The sequence below is a fragment of the Echiichthys vipera genome (assembly GCF_963691815.1).
Source record: "Echiichthys vipera genome assembly, chromosome: 4".
NCBI classification, from domain to species: domain Eukaryota; kingdom Metazoa; phylum Chordata; class Actinopteri; order Perciformes; family Trachinidae; genus Echiichthys; species Echiichthys vipera.
Genome location: NC_139829.1, coordinates 2,450,788 through 2,472,256, shown reverse-complemented (window position 1 = coordinate 2,472,256; position 21,469 = coordinate 2,450,788). Strand labels below are relative to the sequence as shown.

At 43.2% G+C, this 21,469-nt stretch overlaps 1 protein-coding gene across 2 annotated transcripts; it reads right to left on the bottom strand.

Annotated features, from left to right (window-relative positions):
• Window positions 1-292: 292 nt before the first annotated feature.
• fxn (frataxin) lies at window positions 293-12,020 on the bottom strand. 2 transcript variants are annotated; one of them, XM_083912080.1, is made up of 6 exons: window positions 11,879-12,020; window positions 11,637-11,711; window positions 11,297-11,388; window positions 11,085-11,205; window positions 5,054-5,151; window positions 293-755 (listed from the first exon to the last, which is right to left on the bottom strand). In XM_083912080.1, the coding sequence occupies exons 1-6, from the start codon at window positions 11,984-11,986 to the stop codon at window positions 617-619; spliced, it is 633 nt and encodes a 210-aa protein (XP_083768206.1). In that variant the 5' UTR covers window positions 11,987-12,020; the 3' UTR covers window positions 293-616. The 2 variants fall into 2 exon arrangements, with proteins under 2 accessions (XP_083768206.1, XP_083768205.1); XM_083912079.1 differs by having other exon boundaries at window positions 11,297-11,402; window positions 11,637-11,706; window positions 11,879-12,016.
• Window positions 12,021-21,469: the final 9,449 nt, after the last annotated feature.

Genomic DNA, 21,469 nt, shown 5'->3' with positions numbered 1-21,469 from the left:
ATCCATTAATATCTACAACCTAAATGGGCAAATTCTACCAGGTGACAGTAATGATCTAGGATTCATAGTCAACAACCATGAAGATGAGAATTTTTAGTGTTATGTACTGCGAGGAGGTATACTGTTTTGTTTTCTTAGTTATTTTTTTGGCCTTTCCATGGCTTTATTACACAGTACAGCTGAAGACTGACAGAAAACAGAGGAGAGAAGGGATGCAGGCAGCAAGGGCCACATCTTGGAGTTGAACCCGGAACACTGTGGCCCAGACTTATAGCCTCTGTATATGGGGCGCCTGCTCTAACCACTGAGCCACACTGAGACATTTCTATGGAGACTGAATTTTCCTTAATTCCACATCTGCATGTTTCTTCCAATATTTATTGAAATTAAAACAATACATTATAATAGAACATATACTGTAGATATCAACAGACGAGCTCACACATACAGATCACTCACTATATACACACACACAACAGCTCTCCTAAGGGCTAATGTTGCTATGCTATGTGGAGTGATACATATCAGCTCTGTGTCTTTGGCTACCATATGATCTATTAGTTGCTTCATGAGTCACAGTAGTTTGTGTAGCCTGCTCATCTGCAGGTGTGTGACCTCAGGAATAGGGCAGTTCAGATAGTTCCATGTTTTTATTGAAGATGATGGAAAACTCTTTAGAAAGCAGCTGGTGGAGGCTCATCCCATCATGACTGTACACCCAGCGTTCTCCTGTCCAATCGTACCGCTTTGGTCCACTGCAAAAAAAGAGAAGCGAGAAAATCGGCTGAGTTGACGGATTCAGATTTCTAAGAAAACATTTGTTCAGAATTTTACAATGACAAGAAAAAGAAAGTGAACCCTTTGGAATGACCTACATTTATGCCTAAAACATCCTCAAAATATGGTCTGATCATCAAATCGCTGCAATGGACAAATATGTACCTTACATGAGCTAAATTGATTACGGAGGCCTTCGTTTACTGCCTGGTCACACTGCATTCAGTCAGTGCCCCTCACAACATAGCTGATGCTGGAAGCTTGGTGACAGTGACACCCTGCAGGGCTAGGTGGCTACTACTGTCATGACATGAAGCATGAAAGCACTATTCTGCCAACTAGGGGCCATCCACGCGAACATGGGTATTTTTGAAATCGTGTGTTCCTCTGCATGGTTTGTTCTTTCATCCACACGGAACCGCAGTTGTTGCTCCTGACAACTGAGTTTTTTGTAACGGCAGTCCGGGGTGAACTTTTTGGAAAAGTCCGGTCTCAGCAGTCATGTGTGGACAGAAAAGTGAGGAAAACCACAATGTCTTGTCAACATTGTTTGACGTCCCAATGTGCTACGGTAAACATTCAGTTGTATCCATGGAGACTTGTGGAGCACTCTATACATGACCAGCTGACGGAGGCGGATTTTGCCGTTTCATGTGGACGGGAATTCTTTTTAACCAGGGGCCATAAAATTTTGGTTTTAAAAATTCCCATGTTCGTGTGGACTAGGCCTCAGGCTGCAGCTATCAAATCTTTTTGTAATCAAGTATTCTACTGATTATGCCATCGATTAATCGGATTAAAAAAAATGCAAAAAAAAATATTATAATTTTGCATTATTATTATTAACCATTACTAACAAAAAATATATTATGTCTGGGGTAGGCATATTTGGTGTGGTAACCTAACAGGGGTGGGTGGGTGGGTGGGTGGTGTGTGTGTGTGTGTGTGTGTGTGTGTGTGTGTGTGTGTGTGTGTGTGTGCAAGTGTGCATGTGTGCGTGTGTGTGTGTGTGTGCACGCGTGCGAGAGGGAGAGAAAGAAGGAGAGAGAGATGAGATGCTTGTGTGTGCTGAAGGCAATACACTCGCAATTTACCATGAATAATTTTACTATTTAAACAATTTAAAGTGGTGCATAAAATTCTCTCTGTTTACGCAAACAGATTTAAAAAAAAAAACAGATTCATTTATAAATGAATTAGAGATAGATATATTCAGGAAGAGTGACTTACTCTCTTCCTGTTTACTGTAACAACAAACAACGAACAAAACTCCACTGACACATTTACTCAAACAAAACTATAAAGACTGATCAGGGAGGTGACGTTCTGTTTAACATTGTAATGAAAAACTGAGGCATTCTCAAGGACAGCTAATGTTACCCATTCTCTTCCTGTTTCTCCGTAACCACGGCAACCATCCCCCTTAAACCTGAACAGCTGCGCTCGGTGAAGTGCCGTTAACAACAGGCTGCTTTCAGCTCAGATGCTGAATCATCGATCACATTGTTGACTTCTTTTTAAGTGTGAAATGATCCCTGTTTCAGCCCTACTGCCAACCAAGCTAGATGGCTTGCTAAGTGTGAATTAGTACGCTGACTTTGTTTTTTGTTTTTTTGTTCCAGTAAAGGTCAACACTGTCGAGACATTCTGAAGTTGGTGATCAGTGCAAAATTAATCACCATGGTAAGTTCATCAAATTAGAAATGTGCGCCAAAGCTCAGTAGCTTCTGTTAGTGTCAGTTTCTGTCTAAAATGTCACTGTCAGGGTTGTCCCTGGGTTTTAAGAGAACTTTGGTCAAATGATAATGCAGTTGGTTCTGCAGGGTTTAGAATTCAGAATATTGTGTCAAATACGGGCTCATGTATAAACATTGATTTGATTTATTCATGTTAGTGTGAAATGTAAAAAGGCCCACAAGGTTGCCTGCTGCCTCACATCGCCTCTGGTACAATGAGGTACGTATCTTAATAATACTATTTGTTTTTTACTCAGTTCTACGTAGTTTTTAACAATGTGAAGGCCACAAAGGTGCAGGTAGCAAGAAAGAAATAGATGAGCCACGTGAACAAAAAATTGTTAAAGGTGTAAAAAGAGTTGAGGCGCCCGCACAGGTGCGTGTAGCAGCTTCAATTGGATATAATGGACGCTCTGTGCTACGGGGATGCCACGGTAGCAGTGTCACCCCGCATTCCATATGTTTTGGCCAAAAGACGCTCATTTGCATAGTTATTTGCATAAAGCCTAGTGGTTGTCGGTTGCAGCAAGGGAGACTGTAAATATGACCAGCGGGCCTAAGGACTGGCAATACACTGGCAGAAACCACGCCCACCCCCTACTGACTACAGCAGACGCATAAGCCTGTGCATCGGCTTGCAAAAACGTTTAGGCTGTATAATGTTGTCGCAATACCAAAATGATGACTTTGGTACGATACCTGTCGAAAATATCTCAATACTGATACTGAAAGGATACCACAGTGAAAAAAAACTAAAACATCATCAAAAGTAATGGAATAAAATATTAGATGACAGCATGTGGAACTTAAAATTATTTCTTTATTTTTATTAATTAAAACATATTTTTGTAAAAGCTGCTGAGCTTCATAGCTTCTTATAAAGTACAACATAAATGACCCAGACCTGGTGGAGGGCTGTGCTCTAATCAGACCATTTTCTACTAATATGAAAAACAGATCATTATATAAGTGGTGTTGTTGATCATCCTTGTGAACACCAGCTCATGTTCTGGTAAAGTTCCTGTCTCCAGTGTGAACTGTTACATACAGAGATGTGTGAACCACATCAGACAGTTAAACAGTTAGCTAAAGCCCTGACTGCCTCCTCCAACTCTGATGGGGAAAAAAAGTTCACTTGTAACAAAATAAACACCTGCTTGACTTAAAGTGTAATTCCTGCGTATTTGCTTTCCATGGTCTTTTTCAGCAGGAATCAAATAAGACATCAGTTCAATACTTTCGTCCTTGAACTGAACTCCAGTGCATTTGGTAATCGACTTGTGTGGACTGCTTCTCAATATGGACATAGTCAGCTGCTAAGGTTTGTAGCACTGTAAAACTGTCTTTTTTAATAAACTCCTGGTTCATCTACTACGTTGTTGGTGCTCCGTTTGTTGCAATGCTACTGCAGAGGTTTGGTGCGACTTTGAGCAGTATTAATGGTTAAAAAAAGCAGTTTTGGATGGTTTAGTGCTCTGCCCCAAGCTACTCAGTGTTGGCCATGTCTGACTGTTATTGAGTCTCCCTGATTTTCTGTTAATAGGTGATTAACAAAGAAAAAACTGTCTTGATGGCTTATTTATGTATATGAATGCCGAAAAAGACCATGGAATGCAAATACGCCAGAATACACTTTAATGTTACATCCGGGAGATATCGATGTTATCTATCTCTAACCTGCAGCTCTCTGAACTCTTTGAGCAAGTCCTCATGTCTGTCAGCTTGAAGTTTCTCCAGGTTGGTCGTGCCATCCTCGGTCTGTATTGATTTAAAGCATAATTTACAGACGGGCTGTGTGGTGTCCGTGGGCCTGCCCTCACTGTCAGCTACGTACTATTTCGCTCTGTGCGTCTGTCTCTGTGACTGTCTGTCACTCTGAAACCACACCCACTCTATCTGCAGGCAGTGATGAAGCAGAGAGGAGCAGCACACAGACACGCTGCAACACAAAGTTCATAAAGTACTGATAATAATAAAACTTGAAATAGTATTGTTTTTAACAGCAGGGCACCTGGGTACCTCTCTAGTATGGGTTTACCGTGCAACACTAAGGCGGTACGCCTAAGCCATATAATGGCAGGAAAAACCCCTGACTGTAATAAACGCTGGTGTAACAGCTTTTTGAATTGAAACTACTGCACTAGACTTCACTGCACTCGGACTCTGCAACAAATGTGAACCTTTAAACCTACAGAGGCTCAATCAGAGCTTTACTCCTATTATTGTTTTCCCATTATTCCCAAGACCCTAAGTCTAAAATGACCATCCAGAAGTGGCTCTGCTGTGCAGCGATCTGCAGAAGTCTGGACAGCTCTGTGTAGAATGTCAGCAGAATGGACAGCTGCAGACAGATGTTAGTGTTGTAGAGGTACTTCCTCCTACAAAAGGCACTGAGGTGTCTGAGAACCACTCTGCGATGGTGTGATGAGTCTCACATACAGTGGGGATTAAACTGTGGGCAAAGACAGCTGGTTCACATGTTCCTTTTCTCCACATCATCAGGGGCTGGAGAAAAGTGTGGTGCGACTCTCCAGTCTTACCTGGTGGGAGAAGAAAGCCAGATCTGTTTGTTTGGTGTCTGTTTGTTGATGACGTAGGTGCCATGGTCCCTGCCCACATTCACTGTCAACACACCACTCTGTACATGAACCAAAGAGAGCAGAAACACGTTAACACATTTCTTGTGACAGATTTGTGGTTGAAATGGTTTATTTCCTTTCATTTAAGTTATACAAATATACTGCATTAAAATGAGGCTTCACACATTTCATCTGCTTTTACCTCCTACTCTGCCTTACCCAGTCGTTGTGTCTATTTGATATATTTAGTATGTTATTATTTATTTTGGAAAATATTTTCTTTTGGACAGTGTCTGTGTGTTTAGTACAGAGCTGGAGACAGGATGTAGTTAGCCTAGCTTAGCGTAAAGACTGGAAAAAGGGTGAAACAGCCAACTTGGCTCTGTCCAAAGCTCAAAAATACACCTACTAGCACCTCTAAAGTTCACTAGAGCCCCTTTCACACACGCACTGCAAACTCAAATGATTACTTCCAGAATACTGGAGGTTCCTGCCAGCAAGAAAAACAAGCTCCAAGTGTGTTGATTCCACTGGGCAAGAAATCAATAAGGCAACAGAGCCTAGCAGCCAAACAAGTCACATCCTAAACACCTTAATGGAGCTGTGCAAGGCCCACACCCACAGTCCCTGCTGTAGTCTCTCAATTACCATTTTAATCAAATGGGAATTCCATTACTACTGTCTAACCTGCAGCTAACTTGTCCCATGTGTGTTATCAGATATAGTCAGCTCTGTGTGGCCACTGTACTAATGTCTTGCTGTTTCATGTTGCCTTGGTCTCAAAACATCACACTATAGGACTAAAGTTGAAACTTAGGCGGCTGGCTAACACTGGCACATTTAGAGTCATGTTGATTCGTATACATTGTCCTTGAAAATTAATGAATGAAGATGGAATGCAATCACAGGTTTTACCAAGTTAGAAAGTGTTCACCAATGTATACTGTATGTGCTGATGTGTGGTCTATAAAGGGTTGATGAGGAACTTTAAAGACAGCAGCGTCGAAAGACGAACAAGATTGCGGTGACTAATTGGCCCTATGCTAATAGTCATAGTGGTGTGTTGAACAGTAAGATTGTGTCCTTGAAGCGTATACCTTGAGTTGTGTGTTTATTACTTGCCTCTTCAGTCCTCTGCTTTTTGTTGAGGTGCTAGTAATTTTGCAAATAATTTAAACTATCTCTTGTTTTTATTCATTGTGTTAATCATTAATACTCTGCCTTTTGAGTTACGTATGTGCATGCGGAAAGAACTGTTTTTCTCTCAGCCGTTCACGAACACTCCCACCACAAACCTGTGTCATTTATCACTTAATTAGGGGACGGCAACCATCACCATCAAGTTACCGCGGCCTTGTCGAGCGGCAGCCAGCAACAGTTGCTCTCTCTCTTTTCAGCTATTTTATCTTATTACTGTCTTTTATTAGTGCTTTTTTCCTGTAAGTCATGCTAACCTTAGCCAACAATGTTTGTGAACTTTCTCACATGTTTTTTGTCCGTTTGTCTTATTTTTGGGACTATTTTTGCCGACCGCGTCTGTTTCCGGACGCAACAATGAGGGGGGACCATTGTTTACACCCGTGAACAGCTGTTGTCACTAACAAGAAGAGGGCATTCAGAGATGGGGACAGAGAGCAGATGAGGCAGGTCCAGAGGGAGCGAAAGGAGAGGATTCAACAGGGCAAAGACAGCTACAGGAGGAAGCTGGAGCACAAACTCCAGCAGAACAATTTGAAGGACGTGTGGAGCGGCATGAGGAGCATCACTGGCCACAAACCATCTGGTAGCCAGACAGTAGGGGGTGGTACTGAACGTGCCAACGAGCTGAATCTGTTCTTCAATAGATTTGATGAAAGGGCTCAGGACTGAAAAACATGCGTACAACCATTTCCACGCAAACTTCGGCATTTATCAATTTGGACGTGAGCAGGAGGTACGATCAAATCTCACGTCAGGTCTGAGATCGTGTACGCAAACTTATGCCTGTGTATTTGCGGTGCAGCACAGCAAAATTTGGCTGAAAATAATGAACAAACCTCAGCTGTCATTAAGCATAAGCAGTCACATATTAAGAACAGATCAAAACGGATTCTTAAAACGAATAAAAAAATTAAAAAAATTGTGGTTGGAGCAATTGATTGTACTCATGTGCGTCTGAAGGCACCATCCATGAATGATTGCGCATTCATCAATCGCGAAAACCTACCACTCGATAAATGTACAGGTGATTTGTGATGCCAAGCTATCGCTTTTAAACGTGGTGGCCAGGTGACCAGGGGGGGACACACACGATTCTTTGATATTTCAAAACAGCTCGGCTCCAGCCCCCCGCGACCCTGACAGGGAAAAGCGGTTGAAGATGAATGAATGAAAAGGAAAGCGCACTGCAGAGCCAAAGTCATCTCCTTGGTTAGTGGCTATCCTCGATAAATTGCATTAAATCAAACAAGGTATCAGATGATTAACATCTTGGTATGGTTCTTCTAGGGGACAAAGGTTATCCTCTAACATAATACCTAATAACCCCGCTGGCAAACCCCGCTACAGAGCAGGAGCGCAGGTTCAGCAGTGCGCACACACGCACACGGGTCACAGTGGAGGGCTGCTTCGGGTTGACTGCCTCCGTTATTCTTTTCCATACAGCGTTTTTATGGGCCCCTTTTATTCCACTCTTAAGACTGCCAAAAAGCACATCTTTATTTTGCTCCATCTCGGATGTCAGGATGCCGATCTGTGTGTCTCTGTTTGTTTTCTTACCAGTGTTTCTTCTCTCCATGTTTGACCTCAGTGGGCAAGGGCTCCGAACTAGGAATATTTAAGGGCGTAACATGTTAATGACGATCGAATTCAGCCGCCGCATTTATCAAGGCCCGCTCATTCGTACGCTGAGATTGGTCAGATACGAATGTTTCATAAATCACACGTGGGTCCTGTCCTACAACCAATTCTGCACTCAGATCTGCGCCCGTTTTCAAGCAAGATTGATAAATGAGGGCCACTGTGTCCTGAGAAAATGTCACTTTATATCACTTTATATCGTCACTACATCACTTTATTAGTTGTACTGTACCTTAGTTCAGTAAGAAATGCTACTACACTTTTAACACTGTTATCACTTATTGCTCCTTATCAGTAATTTAGTTTGTACTTATTTTATTTCAATTTACGTTAGCTTATTGTGACTCTAATCCTTTCATCTTTGTATTGAAACTGTTGCACAATAATTTCCCTCGGGATAAATAAAGCTTCTTGAATCTTGAATACCAATACAAAGTCTCCTATTTAAGCTTTCAAAAAAGTAAACCAAAAAACACCCAGATGGCTCCAACAGAGATGTTTCTGTGAAGGACAGAGGAGGATGACTTTTTACAACACGATCCCCCACAGGTTATCCGGTTGTTAAGACGTGACGCAACGCCCTTTCAAAATATGATTTTCCTTATTTTCATGTTGCATATTATTCATGTTATGTTATAATCCTTGTTAGTCAAATAAAATTACAAAACCAAGTGATGTCTGTGATTAATCTTTCTTTCTTTGCAAAGGTGTGAGCCCTGTATTATCAGAAGGAGCGATCTTCAGTTTATGAGATGTAGCCTAAACTAGCGACTTCATTTCTTATTCAAATCCAAGACATTTACAGGTATTAAACCCTCGCCCAAGTTTAATCTAATCCTGTTGAAATCGGCGTGGTGCCCCTTAACGAGAAGGAATAAAAAATGATATCTTAATTTGATTAATCAAAATTAATTCATTAATAATTAATCTCACTCATCATCACTCATCTTCAACCACTTATCCGAGGTTTGGGTCACGGGGGGCAGTAGCTCCAGCAGGGGACCCCAAACTTCCCTTTATCGGGCCACATTAACCAGCTCTAACTGGGGGATCCTGAGTCTTCTCATAACCCTGTCCTCTCGTTTACGTGCACGACCGGCCTTTTTGAGGGACTTAAATTAATCTGTGTCCTTGTAAAGTTTCAATCTTCTTGAAATCCCAGGCTGTGAACGCCCACCCTCTCTCTGATGGCTGAGAGGGTCATCCCTTTGGCCTTCATCTGGACAACCTGCTGTCTCAGGGTTTTAGTCTCCTTAGAGCAGCTTCCATCTTACAAAGTAACAAGGAGAGCTTCAGATAAATAGGGTGTGTCCAACAATGAAGTAAAGTGTTCTCTAATTTTGCTCACTTTTTTTTCACAAAACAAAGGTTTTTGTTGAAGTGCCTGGGTTATTTAAAAAAACATGCTAGTACAGCAGTGGTATATCCACAGCTGATATTCTATCAAATTCTGAACAATAAAAAACAAACACACTAGAGGATAAATAGTATTAATAACTTGTTCTGATTTCTCTAATTTTGATCTCCAGGGTATGTTAATATCCATTCTTCTTTGAAGACCGAGAAGCCACTATGCCTTGCGTTCCTGTGATGTCTTTAATCCGTCTGTGCCTCGTGTTCGAACTGAGCTTGGGAAAAGTAGTTTTGCTTCCCCCACCGCAAGGAACTTTCTCTAAAATGACTTGAAAATGGTGGATCTCATTTCGCTTGAATCCTTCGGCTCAATTCTAAATGACAAAATACGCGAGACAATTAGACAGTGCCTATGTTTCTGATTTGTACTCCATGGTCTAGATTGTGCACTTTATCTGTAAATCATTGTGCACATCGCAAATTGTTGTTCTCCTTTAACTTATTGTCTGTAAACCGTCACTTTATCATGTAATGCTGCTGTGACATGTGCTGCTGCATTCCTGGCCAGGTCGCCCTTCTGAAAGAGATCCTGATCTCAATGGGTTTTTATCTGGTTAAATAAAGGTTAAATAGAAAAAATAAGAAAAAACAGTAAACGAGGTTACTAGCACAAACGTTTTACTGTACAGTCAACACTGAAGTCTAAGGATGGGTAAAGGAGACATCCACTGATGATCCACACAGTGTTGGGGAGAGCTAATGCATATGTGAAAAAGTAGAATAAAGCCTTTTATACAATAGTTAGTTCCAACCAGGTCATTTGATTGGCCAAGAGACATTCCACGAGTACTGATATAGACATTATCAATCCACTGTAGAGGCGTTCTAATAACCGTTAATTAACGTTACATCAGTTGTTAACCATCTTAGATTAAATCAAACTTTGCAACTCAAAGATGGACATGTTTCCACAAATAACATTTGATCTAAATTATGAATGGCCATCAGAAGAGCTGACCTCGACAAATTAGAGAAGAGAAAAAAGAAGCTAACACTGTAGGGCAGACCTGGGCTCTGAACTGCCTTCAGACTTGGGTAAATCTGCCACACAGAAACTGTCTGAGGGAGATCATGGCAGCGAGTTGGCATAGGTGAGACGCTTTATATAAACATACACAAACTACCATGTCAATTTGGATTCATAGGTAATGTGTCACATAAAATAAATATACATATACATATCTAAACAAGAACTTGTGTGCTTGTGTGCTGTCTGATCAAGCTGTTAACTCATCAGAAATCACTCAATGTGTCTGTCATCAGACTCTTATTTCAGTGGTTGCACAATAAACAACCACTGAAATAGTAGGAAGGGAGTAGGAAATGTTTGTGTTGCTTGGCAAGTGCAGAACGATTTGTGTTGACAGAGCCAAATAAATGATTAAATAAACATACAAATCATAATATCTTGTAGCTTATTACTGTTTTAACTCATGAAATGTGTTTGTAGAACTTTATGCCTACAACTGGATCACACCAGTGCTGATATTCAGCACAACATTACTCCCTCTCCTGAAATATTGCTTAATTTTGGCTCTAAAGAAAGCTGTGTTAAATCTGATAAACTGCCTAATGTGAAGTGGCTGCTTTTTTGTACAATTCTCATTACTAATCTTCCGTACCGTAACAATGTGTAAAAAAAAAGGAGAACCACGGTCACCTTGTGTCATGATCAACTAAAACATATTATATAATAAATAAAATAGCATGTACTGCAGTCAGATGAACAGGGAATACTTACAGAGAAGACAACATCATAGTCTGCTCCAGTAAAAGCTTCATCCGTCAGGTCTTCAAAATAATCTGTCAGCGCGATCAATGTTTCCTCTGCCAGCTTCTCATACGCTGCTTCAGACAGCTCTCTTCCAGACAGAGACACAAAGTCACATACTAGCTGAACCATACAAACCGGACCAGTGGTGCTGCTTAGAAAAGAAAGTACCTGTGGGTTACCTTGTCTGCACAGGGGCGGGCTTCTCCAGCCTCGGTGACGTCAGATGGATGTGTTTCCTCCACCTGTCTCCATCAACTCTGCTCTCGAACCACTGACACAGACACACTGGGGTCACTGTTAGTGTGAGCATCACAATCTAAAGGCACTGTGGAGTCTTTTCTCTTCACTCTTCCTCTGCACTGTTTGACCTTTACCGTAAACTTCATCATACCTGTCTCATTCGCTCAGCTTTTTTCAACATAAGGTAGATAGATAGCATACAACGTGTCCCGTGTTTTATGTCCTTTGAATAAACCCTGTGAGTGTCAAACTTGAGTGTAGTGTGGCAGCAGAACTTACGGTGTGTCGCGGTGGACGGACGGGATGAAGCGCCGGTAACGGACTGACCCCCGTGAGATGAGCCAAGCCCCTGCGCTGGAACATGAAACACGTTAGTATGAGACTGAACACCATGGTTAGCTCACTGTTAGCGAGCTATGATACATGATGCAACAGCTAACTAACTACCGAGCGAACTAACGTGAGCTAACGTTAGCTCCATAACCCCGCGGTGGGTCGCCAATTCCCGTGGACTTGTCTACCTGCTTAAGTATGTTCCCGAGTCTCTGCGGTGCCACCAGGCTGAGCTGTGTGTTCGCCAGGTGACATATCTGCGGATAAATACAGGGTGTTTTGGTGAGGCGAAGCATAGTTCAGGTCACCGCAGTGTCTTCTTCTCCTGCTGCCTCCACTTCTTCGTGTTTATTGACCAGCCGCAAACACACGTGCTATGTCCATGCTGCCCCCTGCTGTACGGGCGGAGCTGCGCACTGCACTAGTGTGGCTTTGTCACCCAGGAGAGAGCTGAGGCGAAGGCCTGCAAAACTGTTCAAGACCCTTCAGGTTGGGCCATTGCTGCCAAGGGCCAAGATTTCCTTTGGGGGGCACCGATTTTAAAGGATGAATATGTCGAATAAAAAATAAGTCAAAATAATACACCCACAAGGCCTTTTGAGGAATATATTACTTGATAGTCTGGATTAATATTCCAAAAAAATTGACAGGTTTGACAATGACTTTCTGTCCCATTCTGTTTCCATTGTAGCAGCCAATACTGTTGGGAGTTGCTGGTTGCCAGGGTTGTCTGTTGTTGCTACAGAAACAAGAATCATGTTGAGTTGAGAGCTAGCTAATGGATTCCACAGCACTCAAAGAAAGACTTCCAGCTGAAGACTGGCTTACGTGAAATACTGTTGTCAAATTCATTGATTAGTCATTACCTTGTTTGATTCATCACTGACATGGAGCAGGCTGAACGAACCTGGCAACCCGACTGCTGGAATTATTGTTTGTTGTTTTGACTACGATCTTGAGACACTAGATGGTGCTGTTCTGCTCATTCTACATATTCAACCTTTAAGTGGGGGGTCTGGGAGAGCTCCCCCTTAAAGTTTTGAGCATTAAACACTTAATTTCCTGCAACTGGGTGAATTTTTATGCACCAATTTATGTTTGAAATATTTTTATTTCTGTAAAGGAAAACACAGGTAACAATTTAAAATGTAACAATAATAAGATGACTTGAAGCAACCTATTATATTATGACTTTAGTCTCAAAATCTCAGAGCAGAGGCCATATTAGTCTACTCCGTAGTTGACAGACTAGAATTCAGCCTTTATAATGTTGTTGTTGTTGTTGTTGTTATTATTTATTTAATTATTATTGTTATTGTTATTATTGCGATTATTGTCCCACTCTGGTCACAGGTGCATTCAGTCCCTAGAATAAAGACAATTAGCTAGCTTAAGCCTAACTTCAGGGGGTCTCTTGCCCCTTTTCAAGATTTTCATTTTTGTTCCATTACAACAAAATTGGTTACTCTACCAATGTTTGTCTCACAACAGTGTGTTAGTTTATGCATCATCATCTTGCACATTCTAAACTCATCCAAATATGTTTTAGTTTTACAATAAGTTAACTAAGTGGTGGCGCTTTCCCCCATCTTACCCTACAATGTATTGTCATGAAGGCAACTATTAAAACAAGCATTTAAATTTTATACTGAATAATATATAATAGTGTATAAGAATGTGTACACAATAAATAGTAGCACCATAAAATTTGGGGCAATTCATGGCAGTGTCCTGCATATGCTCTGTGCAGTACGGCCACTTGTTTTACTGCACAGCAGTGTGTAGAATACTGAGCATACTTAATAAATCAGTAATAATGATGACAGCAATTCCTTAGCTCATGTTCAGTTTCATGTTTTTTGTTGTCAAAGCATGCGTGAGATACTCTTCACTCTTGTGCATTCCTTACACCTTTAATGACAATAACCTATGAAGTACTACATACATATTTCCATGCATGCTGTGTCACAAGTGCTAATGCATGTACCTTGTTAGAGAGGAGAATAGATATGTGCCTGTTCTGTTACTGCAGCAAGGCATTATTCATGATCTGCAGCCTTCCTACCAGGGATGAGCCAATCAGTCCACTCACAACTGGTGAGATGTGTTGGGCCCTCCTCTGATTGGCTGGCAGCTTCTCTGGTGAGGAGTGAGCACTGAGAGATCAGTGGAGGATTTCTGAATGGGACCTCTGCTCTGAGATCCATTGGACAGGATGTGAGGGAAAGCACAGAAAGTTAAGACTGTGTAATCTCATTAGAAGTGAAACTTTCCCTGACCTGCAAGTGTCATTCATTGATTAGACTGATCTATATTAAAGCACAGCAGGTCACCTGCAGGATCCTAACACTCACATTTAAGATCTTAATGCTGGCTGGAGTGGATTCTTTTCCTTTTCTTCAGTTTACTACTGATAATTATATGAAAAAACAAACTCATAGAGTTGCATTCCTGCTTACCATTTCCCAAAGCATACTACAGTATATGTATGGAGACTATTTTTTCCCTCTCCACTCTCTCACAGTCATTAGACATTAGTTCCAGTACTTAAATACAGACTGGTTTTAAAAGTCAGAATCACACAATGACCATTTAAGTCTGAGAAATGTTATGTGTAGAAAATGAGATACACCATGCAAAACTACGTGTAAGTCGAGAAAAAAAAAGAGCCATGTGTAAACCGTGCCCTCAGACTGGAAAACTTTGTGCATTAGTGTATTTTGCCAGGTCTGTCTATCTGTCTGTGGAAAGATTTTGTCACTGCTATAGCATTGGATAGAGAGATACAGTCACAAAACTTTACAGGTGTGTAGTTGAAATCAAAACGAAGGCAGAGTTTAAAGATGGATGTTACAAGGGGCAGCGGACGTAGGCAGGTAGTAAGTAGGGAAGCCCCCTTCCAACACACACACACACATACACAAACACACACACACACACATACACTTTACACCCAATACACATGCACAATTTTCGCAATAGCATTACTACCATGCCAGATGGAGTAACGAAACTTTACAGGTGTGTAGCTGAGAGAGAAGAGCAGAAATTGAAGAGGTCCTGAGGTCCGAGCGAGGGCGGTGGAAGTAGGAAAGGGACCACTGCCCTACCACTTTACACCTTTACCTGGCCTGATTTTGCGTCATGGCTGGTGTGATCCCATCACAAGATGAACCCCTTTACAAGACAGGGCATCAGCTGAATAAATAATATACCTCTCACCTTATTATGGCCACGTGAACCTGTTGTGTTTGGGCCCAGCTCAGGCCACTTGCCCAGCGGGAAAGTGCCCACTAATGTTTACGTTTATGAATGCAATCAGTGTTAATCATTTATGAATAGTGAAACTGTCAGGATCCCAGTCCTTGTGTCTTTCCCTTTGTGTTTGTATGTCGTTGCTGGTAGCATGGTCCCGCCCAGCTGTGGATTATCTACTCCTCAACGCAGGAGGATAAAGGCCGGATGTGGCTTACCTTCAGCGCCAGACCTTTGTTGCATTTGCGTGGTTCGTGTCTCTCTTGGTTGGCTACCAGTTACTTATGATCGTGTTCTCTTTTGGTGTTACGCTGTTTCTTGTTAATTGTTTCTTTGTTTCTTTTGTTATAGTTTACCGAGTTCCTGTTTTTTTAACAACACGTTCGTGTTTGTCTCCTGATCCCGGCGTTGGTTTTTTCTCGTCTTCAGCCAGACCCTGTACCTGTTTTCCCCGTTCCCTGGATCCTGTTTGTTTCTCGTTTTCCTTATGTTAAATATTTAAATATTTGTTTAAATCTTGCTCGGTGTTTGTGTCTACAGTTGGGTCCCACTCCTCGGAGTCATTCCCCACACCATTCATGACAGAACGATCTGGCCATAACATGGACCCCGCAGACACTAGGACTAATCCTCAGGGATTTTCCGTTCGCCAAGCTGTTTCCGCTCAAGGAGTCTTACTCAGTCAACATGCGCAGAAATTACAAGGTATCCAGGAAAGCCTGAGTCAGCTGTCCGCCTGTGTTTCCCGTATCAAGGGTAGACAGGTTAGTCCTCCCCTAGCATCTTCTGCTAATGCTGTGCCGCTTGCTACCCCAGTGAATAATCCCCTGCCCTGCGAACCTTATGTACCTGCGCCTGAGCGTTATGATGGAAAGTTGGGTGAGTGCAGAAATTTCCTGTTCCAGTGCTAGTGTACAGTCAACAGCCACTCACTTACACTAGCGATTGCTCGAGGGTTTGCTCACCGGTAGGGCCCGTGCCTGGGAAGCTGCTTTTTGGCATAATCCTCCGACGCAATGTGTTACTTTTCGGCAGTTCTCTAGTGAAATGCGATCAGTGTTTGATCAACCTGTTTCCGACTGTGATATCAGCAACCAGCTGCTCAACCTGCGCCAGGGTTCCGCCAGTGCAGCGGATTATTCTGTGGACTTTCGTACCCTAGCGGCGGAGTTAAGGTGGGATGATAGGTCATTACAGAGCATTTTTTTCAAGGGGCTAAACAAGTAGGTAAAGGACTGTTTAGTGTGTAGATCTGAGACCAGTAGATTGCTGGAGCTCATTGAATTAGCCATTAAGATCGACAACCATCCCCGTGAGAGACGCCGTGAGTGTCGGCCATTACCTTCCGTATCTCCTATCCCACTCGCATTAATGCTCAACCCCGTTATCAGTCGGCATAGCACCCCAGCTAACTCCAGTGTTCTTCAGTCCTCCGCTCTTTCCACGGAGGAACCCATGCATCTGGGTCGCAGCCACCTAACCCCAGCAGAACGCCAACGTCGTTTCAGAGGGAGGTTGTGTATTTACTGTGGGGCCCCTTACCATCAACTGGCCTCCTGCCAGGTTTGGTTAAACTTCCAGGCTCACTAGTCGCAGACAGGGTTCTGGTGAGTCGATCTGTTGTACCTGCTATTCCTTGGAAACGTATTAACGTGGACATTGTTTTGAGCTGTGAAGACAGAGATTACCCCCTTCAAGCCTTAATTGATTCATGGGCGGATACCAATATTTTGGATTCCGAGTTGGTACGTAATAGCCAGTACCCTACTGTACCTTTAGATACTCCGCTAGTAGTTAATGGTCTCAGTGGTGAGGAGCTAGCCCAGATCTCTGCCGAGAGGATTCCCATGACTTTGTCGCTAGCTGGTAACCATACTGAGCCTTTCACGTCATGCCCTCTGCTAATGCTCCCGTAGTTCTTTGACTTCCATGGCTTATAGCTCACAATCCTGTAATTGACTGGGTTACAGGCGAGGTTGTGAGCTGGAGTAGCAGTTGTCACTCTTCCTGTCTTCGTTCGACCCCAGCTAGGTGCCTCAGTGACCCCAGACCCTCGTTGCCTGAACCTCCTGATTTGTCCTCCGTGCCACCTGTGTACCACGACCTCGCCGAGGTGTTTAGTAAGACAAAGGCTCTTTCCTTGCCACCTCACCGTCCCTACTATTGCCCTATAGAATTGTTACCCAGGGCGACTTTTCCAACCAGTCGTTTATATAATCTGTCAGGACCTGAGTGTGAGTCAATGGAGACATATAATAATGACTCTCTCAAGTCTGGGATTATACATCCTTCCTCCTCTCCGCTGGGTCTCTACGACCATGTATTGATTATCGCGGTCTGAACAACATTACGGTCAAGAACAAATACCCGTTGCCACTTATTAACTCTGCGTTTAAACCGCTACATGGTGCCACCTTCTTCTCTAAGCTGGATCTCCGCAACGTATACCATCTGGTCCGGATTAAGGAGGGTGACCCCGTTCGTGGTATAGACTGACCACAAGAATCTGTCCTACATTCAGTCAGCTAAGAGACTGAACTCTCGTCAAGCCTGGTGGGCTTTATTCTTCCGACGGTTCTTCTCTTACTTCACTTTAACGTATATTCCGGGAAGCAAGAACAGCAAACTGGATGCCCTGTCCTGACAGTTTGGATCAGCCTAAGAGGAGAAGACTGTTTCGGACTACATCGTACCTCCTTCCTGCGTTATGGCAGCCCTTACCTGGGATATATAGACAATGGTAAGACAGGCACAACGTACTGAACCTGTGACCCACTGTTACCGCCAGTGTTCGCTCCCAGGTACTCCAGTGGGGACATTCTTCTCATCTTGCCTGCCACCCCGGAGTCACCAGGACCCTCTCTCTTCTTCACCGTCACATCTGGTGGAGGACCATGACTAAGGATACCCGGGAGTTCATCCAGGCCTGCACCGTCTGCGCTAGAAGCAAGGCTTCTCATCGTCCTCCAGCGGGTCTTCTTAGTCCTCTTCCTGTGCCCGGTCGTCCTTGGTCCTACATCGCACTGGACTTTGTCACTGGACTGCCTGTTTCCCAAGGTAACGACACGATTATGACCATTGTTGATCGCTTTTCTAAGATGGCTCATTTTGTCCCCCTGCCAAAGCTGCCGTCAGCCATGGAGACGGCATCCCTCGTGATGGACCATGTGTTTCGACTCCATGGGATCCCCCTGGACATCGTCTCGGACCGGGGCCCTCAGTTCATGTCCCGAGTCTGGAAGGCTTTTATGCCAGGCTTTGGGGGCCAGTGTCAGCCTGTATACGGGTTACCACCCTCAGTCAAACGGACAGACGGAGAGGGCCAACCAGGATCTGGAAACCGCGCTTTGCTGTGTTTGTGCCTAGAATCCCTCATCGTGGTCATCTCAACTGTCCTGGGTGGAATACTCTCACAGTTCGCTCACCTGCTCCGCCACATGTATATCCCCTCTGAGGCCTAATTAGGGTACTTACCTCCTCTTTTTCCTGCCCAGCAGTTCCCTCTGTTCAACATCATCTTCGGAGGGTTAACCGAATTTGGAAAGAAGTCCGAGGAGCAGATGTACTGGCACCTGTAGTGCAGCCTTTTCCTCACCCGCTAATGCGTGACGGTTTATATACCCCCCCGGTCGTTTAGTCTTTCGGCCGGCTTGGAGCTCTGTGTGCGTCCTGCAGGTCAACGCGTCAGGCCAGGGTGGTGTGTATGTGCCGTGTGCGTCCTACAGGTATGTAGCATAGTCTCTTGATGTGAAGAGGTAATAGGATGTTGTGCTGACAGTCCTCTGTTGTAGGTTGACGCGTCGGGCCGGAATGGTGTGTATGTGCTGTGTGCGTCCTTGTCCAGTTAGCTGCTGTTGCCGCCGTAGCCGCTAGCAGCTACAAGCACTGATGTGTGCAGGATCCAGGTAACCAGTGCTATAAGCTAAATGCTATTGTCTTCTAGTGTGGTTAGATGTTGTCACTAACAGTTGACTCTTTCTTTTAAAGCTTGTTTGGCGTTAGGCTGCTGTTTGCCCTGCCTTGCCTCTAACTTCTCTCTCTTTGTTTGCCTTGCCTTGCTAATTAGGAAAACAGTTGTTCCGTCGTCGTATATACATTCTCTTAATCTCTAAATTGTAGTTGAGTTCACTTGTGCTTCGCCCCAATCCGATTGTGAGACGTCAATGGGGGTGGGAGGGGTTACTGCAGCAGCTATAGTTGAGGACCTGCGACATTTATAGCTTTTTGTATGGTTTTCCCTCTTCCGTTTTGAGTTGCAGTGATAAGTGCGTTAATATATTGTTTTGTTCTCTCCTTTTTGAATTATTTGAGTGCAGGGACCTCTGCCCGAACAGCCGCGGTGTACTGCCTTTTACTTCCTGACTGAACCACTGTATTGGTGTAGGTGGAACATCACCTGATAGAGATTAAAGAAAATAATGATTTAAATGTTTTAGAGACATAACTTGATGAATGAAATTGTTTTATTGTGAGTTATAAAGGTTGTTAAATTATTTTACATTGTGCCTGTATTCATTTGTGTAGGAACCTGTGTATGGGTGGTTTTTGGGAAACCCTCAGAGAAATTAAAGTTAAAGGAGTATACTCTTTAGGTGCAAGTCCTAAGGTGGCGTTGTCGGTGTTGATTCTCTAGATCTGCCACTCGCATTTCATCTGGTATCGCCACATATAGTAATGTGAATATGACAAAGGTGATAGAATATGAAAATTATAACAATTATGGCAGCAAACATGATCAATGATGAGTAGCGGCAATAGCTGCTACGATACAGCGAGACATACCACTGATGGTGTTTTTATGGCTACACATTTTATAGTTTATAAGACTAGTGATAGTATATATGACTAATAGTTATAATACTAGCAGGAAGCGTCATGCAGGACCAAGGCAGCAGGCACCACTACGATCAGCAGAGACCTGAGAGATGACAAAGCACAAACAACTCCGGGGAAGAAGTTGAATTAGTAACATGCACTGATGAGACATGAATGATCCAGACAGAGAGGAGAAAAGCGCAGAGGATCAGGAAAAGTATTATACCCCTGCAGACTAGGCCTATAGCAGCATCAATAAGCAGAACAAAATCAGCTTAAAAATAACAACATAGCTAAGGGCTCATAAGCCCTAGCTGTAAGCTGTGTCCCACCACCCACCCCCCACGGGCCCCACCCCGGACCGTGGATGGCCATTCGGCGTTCACGGTCAGTTCTATCCTGGACATGCGACGCAGAGGGCGTGGCTTCCAGTAACTAGTCAATTGGTAAGGATATGGCCCTGAGGTGAGAAGTTGGGTCTCCCGGTCCCTGATTCCCAACCCATCTCTCATCAAGAATTTCTACTTGGCTCATTTTGGGAGGCCTGGTGGAGTGCCTGGAGGCGATCGTTGAGGAGGGGGGGGGGGGGTACTGTCAGGATACCGTCCTGGCAGTCCTTCCCTTTTCCTTTTGTGCTTGTGTTTGTCTCCCTCTTTCTGTGTTTCCCTGTATGTGTCTCCCCTCTCTGTGTTTATCTGTTTGGAGATGGGAGGCGTGGTTCTGGACCAGCTGAATCCAATCACACTAATCACCTCCCCTGCAGTTTAAGAAGCCGGATGTGGTACGCATTCGGCACCAGATCGTTTCATCATATACGTGGTAACGTGTTTCGTTCGTTGGCTCCACTTTGTTCCTTGATATTCAGTTCCATGTTTTTGATCATTGTTTCTTTTTGTTTTAGTTTCCCGTGATTCTGTTTCCCTGTCTGTTTGCCTACCACCCGTTCGTGTTTTTCCAGTGATCATCTTGTTGTCGTTTGTTTCTTCACCTTCACTGGACTCTGAATAGCAGCACCTTCCTCTGGACCCCACTCCTTTTTCGCCTGCTCACACACTTGTACATAGCACTTGTCATTAAAGACTCGTTAAAACCTGACTGTTTCCGTGTCTGCATTTGTGTCCCGTTTCTCTGTGTATCTCCCAGTACCGCTCATGACAACATGACCTTTAAAGACCCTAAAAAAGATGATTTACTAATATCACAGTTAAGTACAATTATGATTTACTAATATAACAGTTAAGTAAAATGGTGATATATTAATATAACAGTTAAGGTTAAGGACAAATAAACAAGAAAAGTATGAACAGTAAATGATTCCATGTTCAGAACTTTTTGAATGATATGATGAGCCTCTACGAGGCTGTGATTTATGATGGCATGGTATGAGTTGCATATGGGCAAAACACTTTTGTGTGTCCCCCAATCCTTAGATCTGCACCCTTGGACACAAACCTTAGCTCTTCAGTGTCAACTGTGCCTTTACTGTTTATGTGCAAATCATGGTAAAGCATTAATCAAAACAGTACAACTGCTCATTGTAAAGTCCTTTTGTATTTATTACAAAATATATCCAAAATATTTGCCATCCACTGGTCCAACAGGAAGACTTACTATAACTGAATTATTTAACCTGCACCACATCTGCAGTACATTACATTTTGAAGGGTGCTTGGTAATGCACTTTAAAAGAGTCCGTCACTGCAACACCA

What these genes read in the sequence shown, in the direction of transcription:
- fxn (XM_083912079.1), bottom strand. Translation starts at nt 11,986, where the DNA reads ATGCTTCGCCTCACCAAAACACCCTGTATTTATCCGCAGATATGTCAC. An exon ending in TCGGGAACATACTTAAGCAG is followed by an intron (nt 11,707 to 11,878) that starts GTAGACAAGTCC and finishes GTTCCAGCGCAG; the next exon opens with GGGCTTGGCTCATCTCACGG. An exon ending in TCCGTCCACCGCGACACACC is followed by an intron (nt 11,403 to 11,636) that starts GTAAGTTCTGCT and finishes CAGTGACCCCAG; the next exon opens with TGTGTCTGTGTCAGTGGTTC.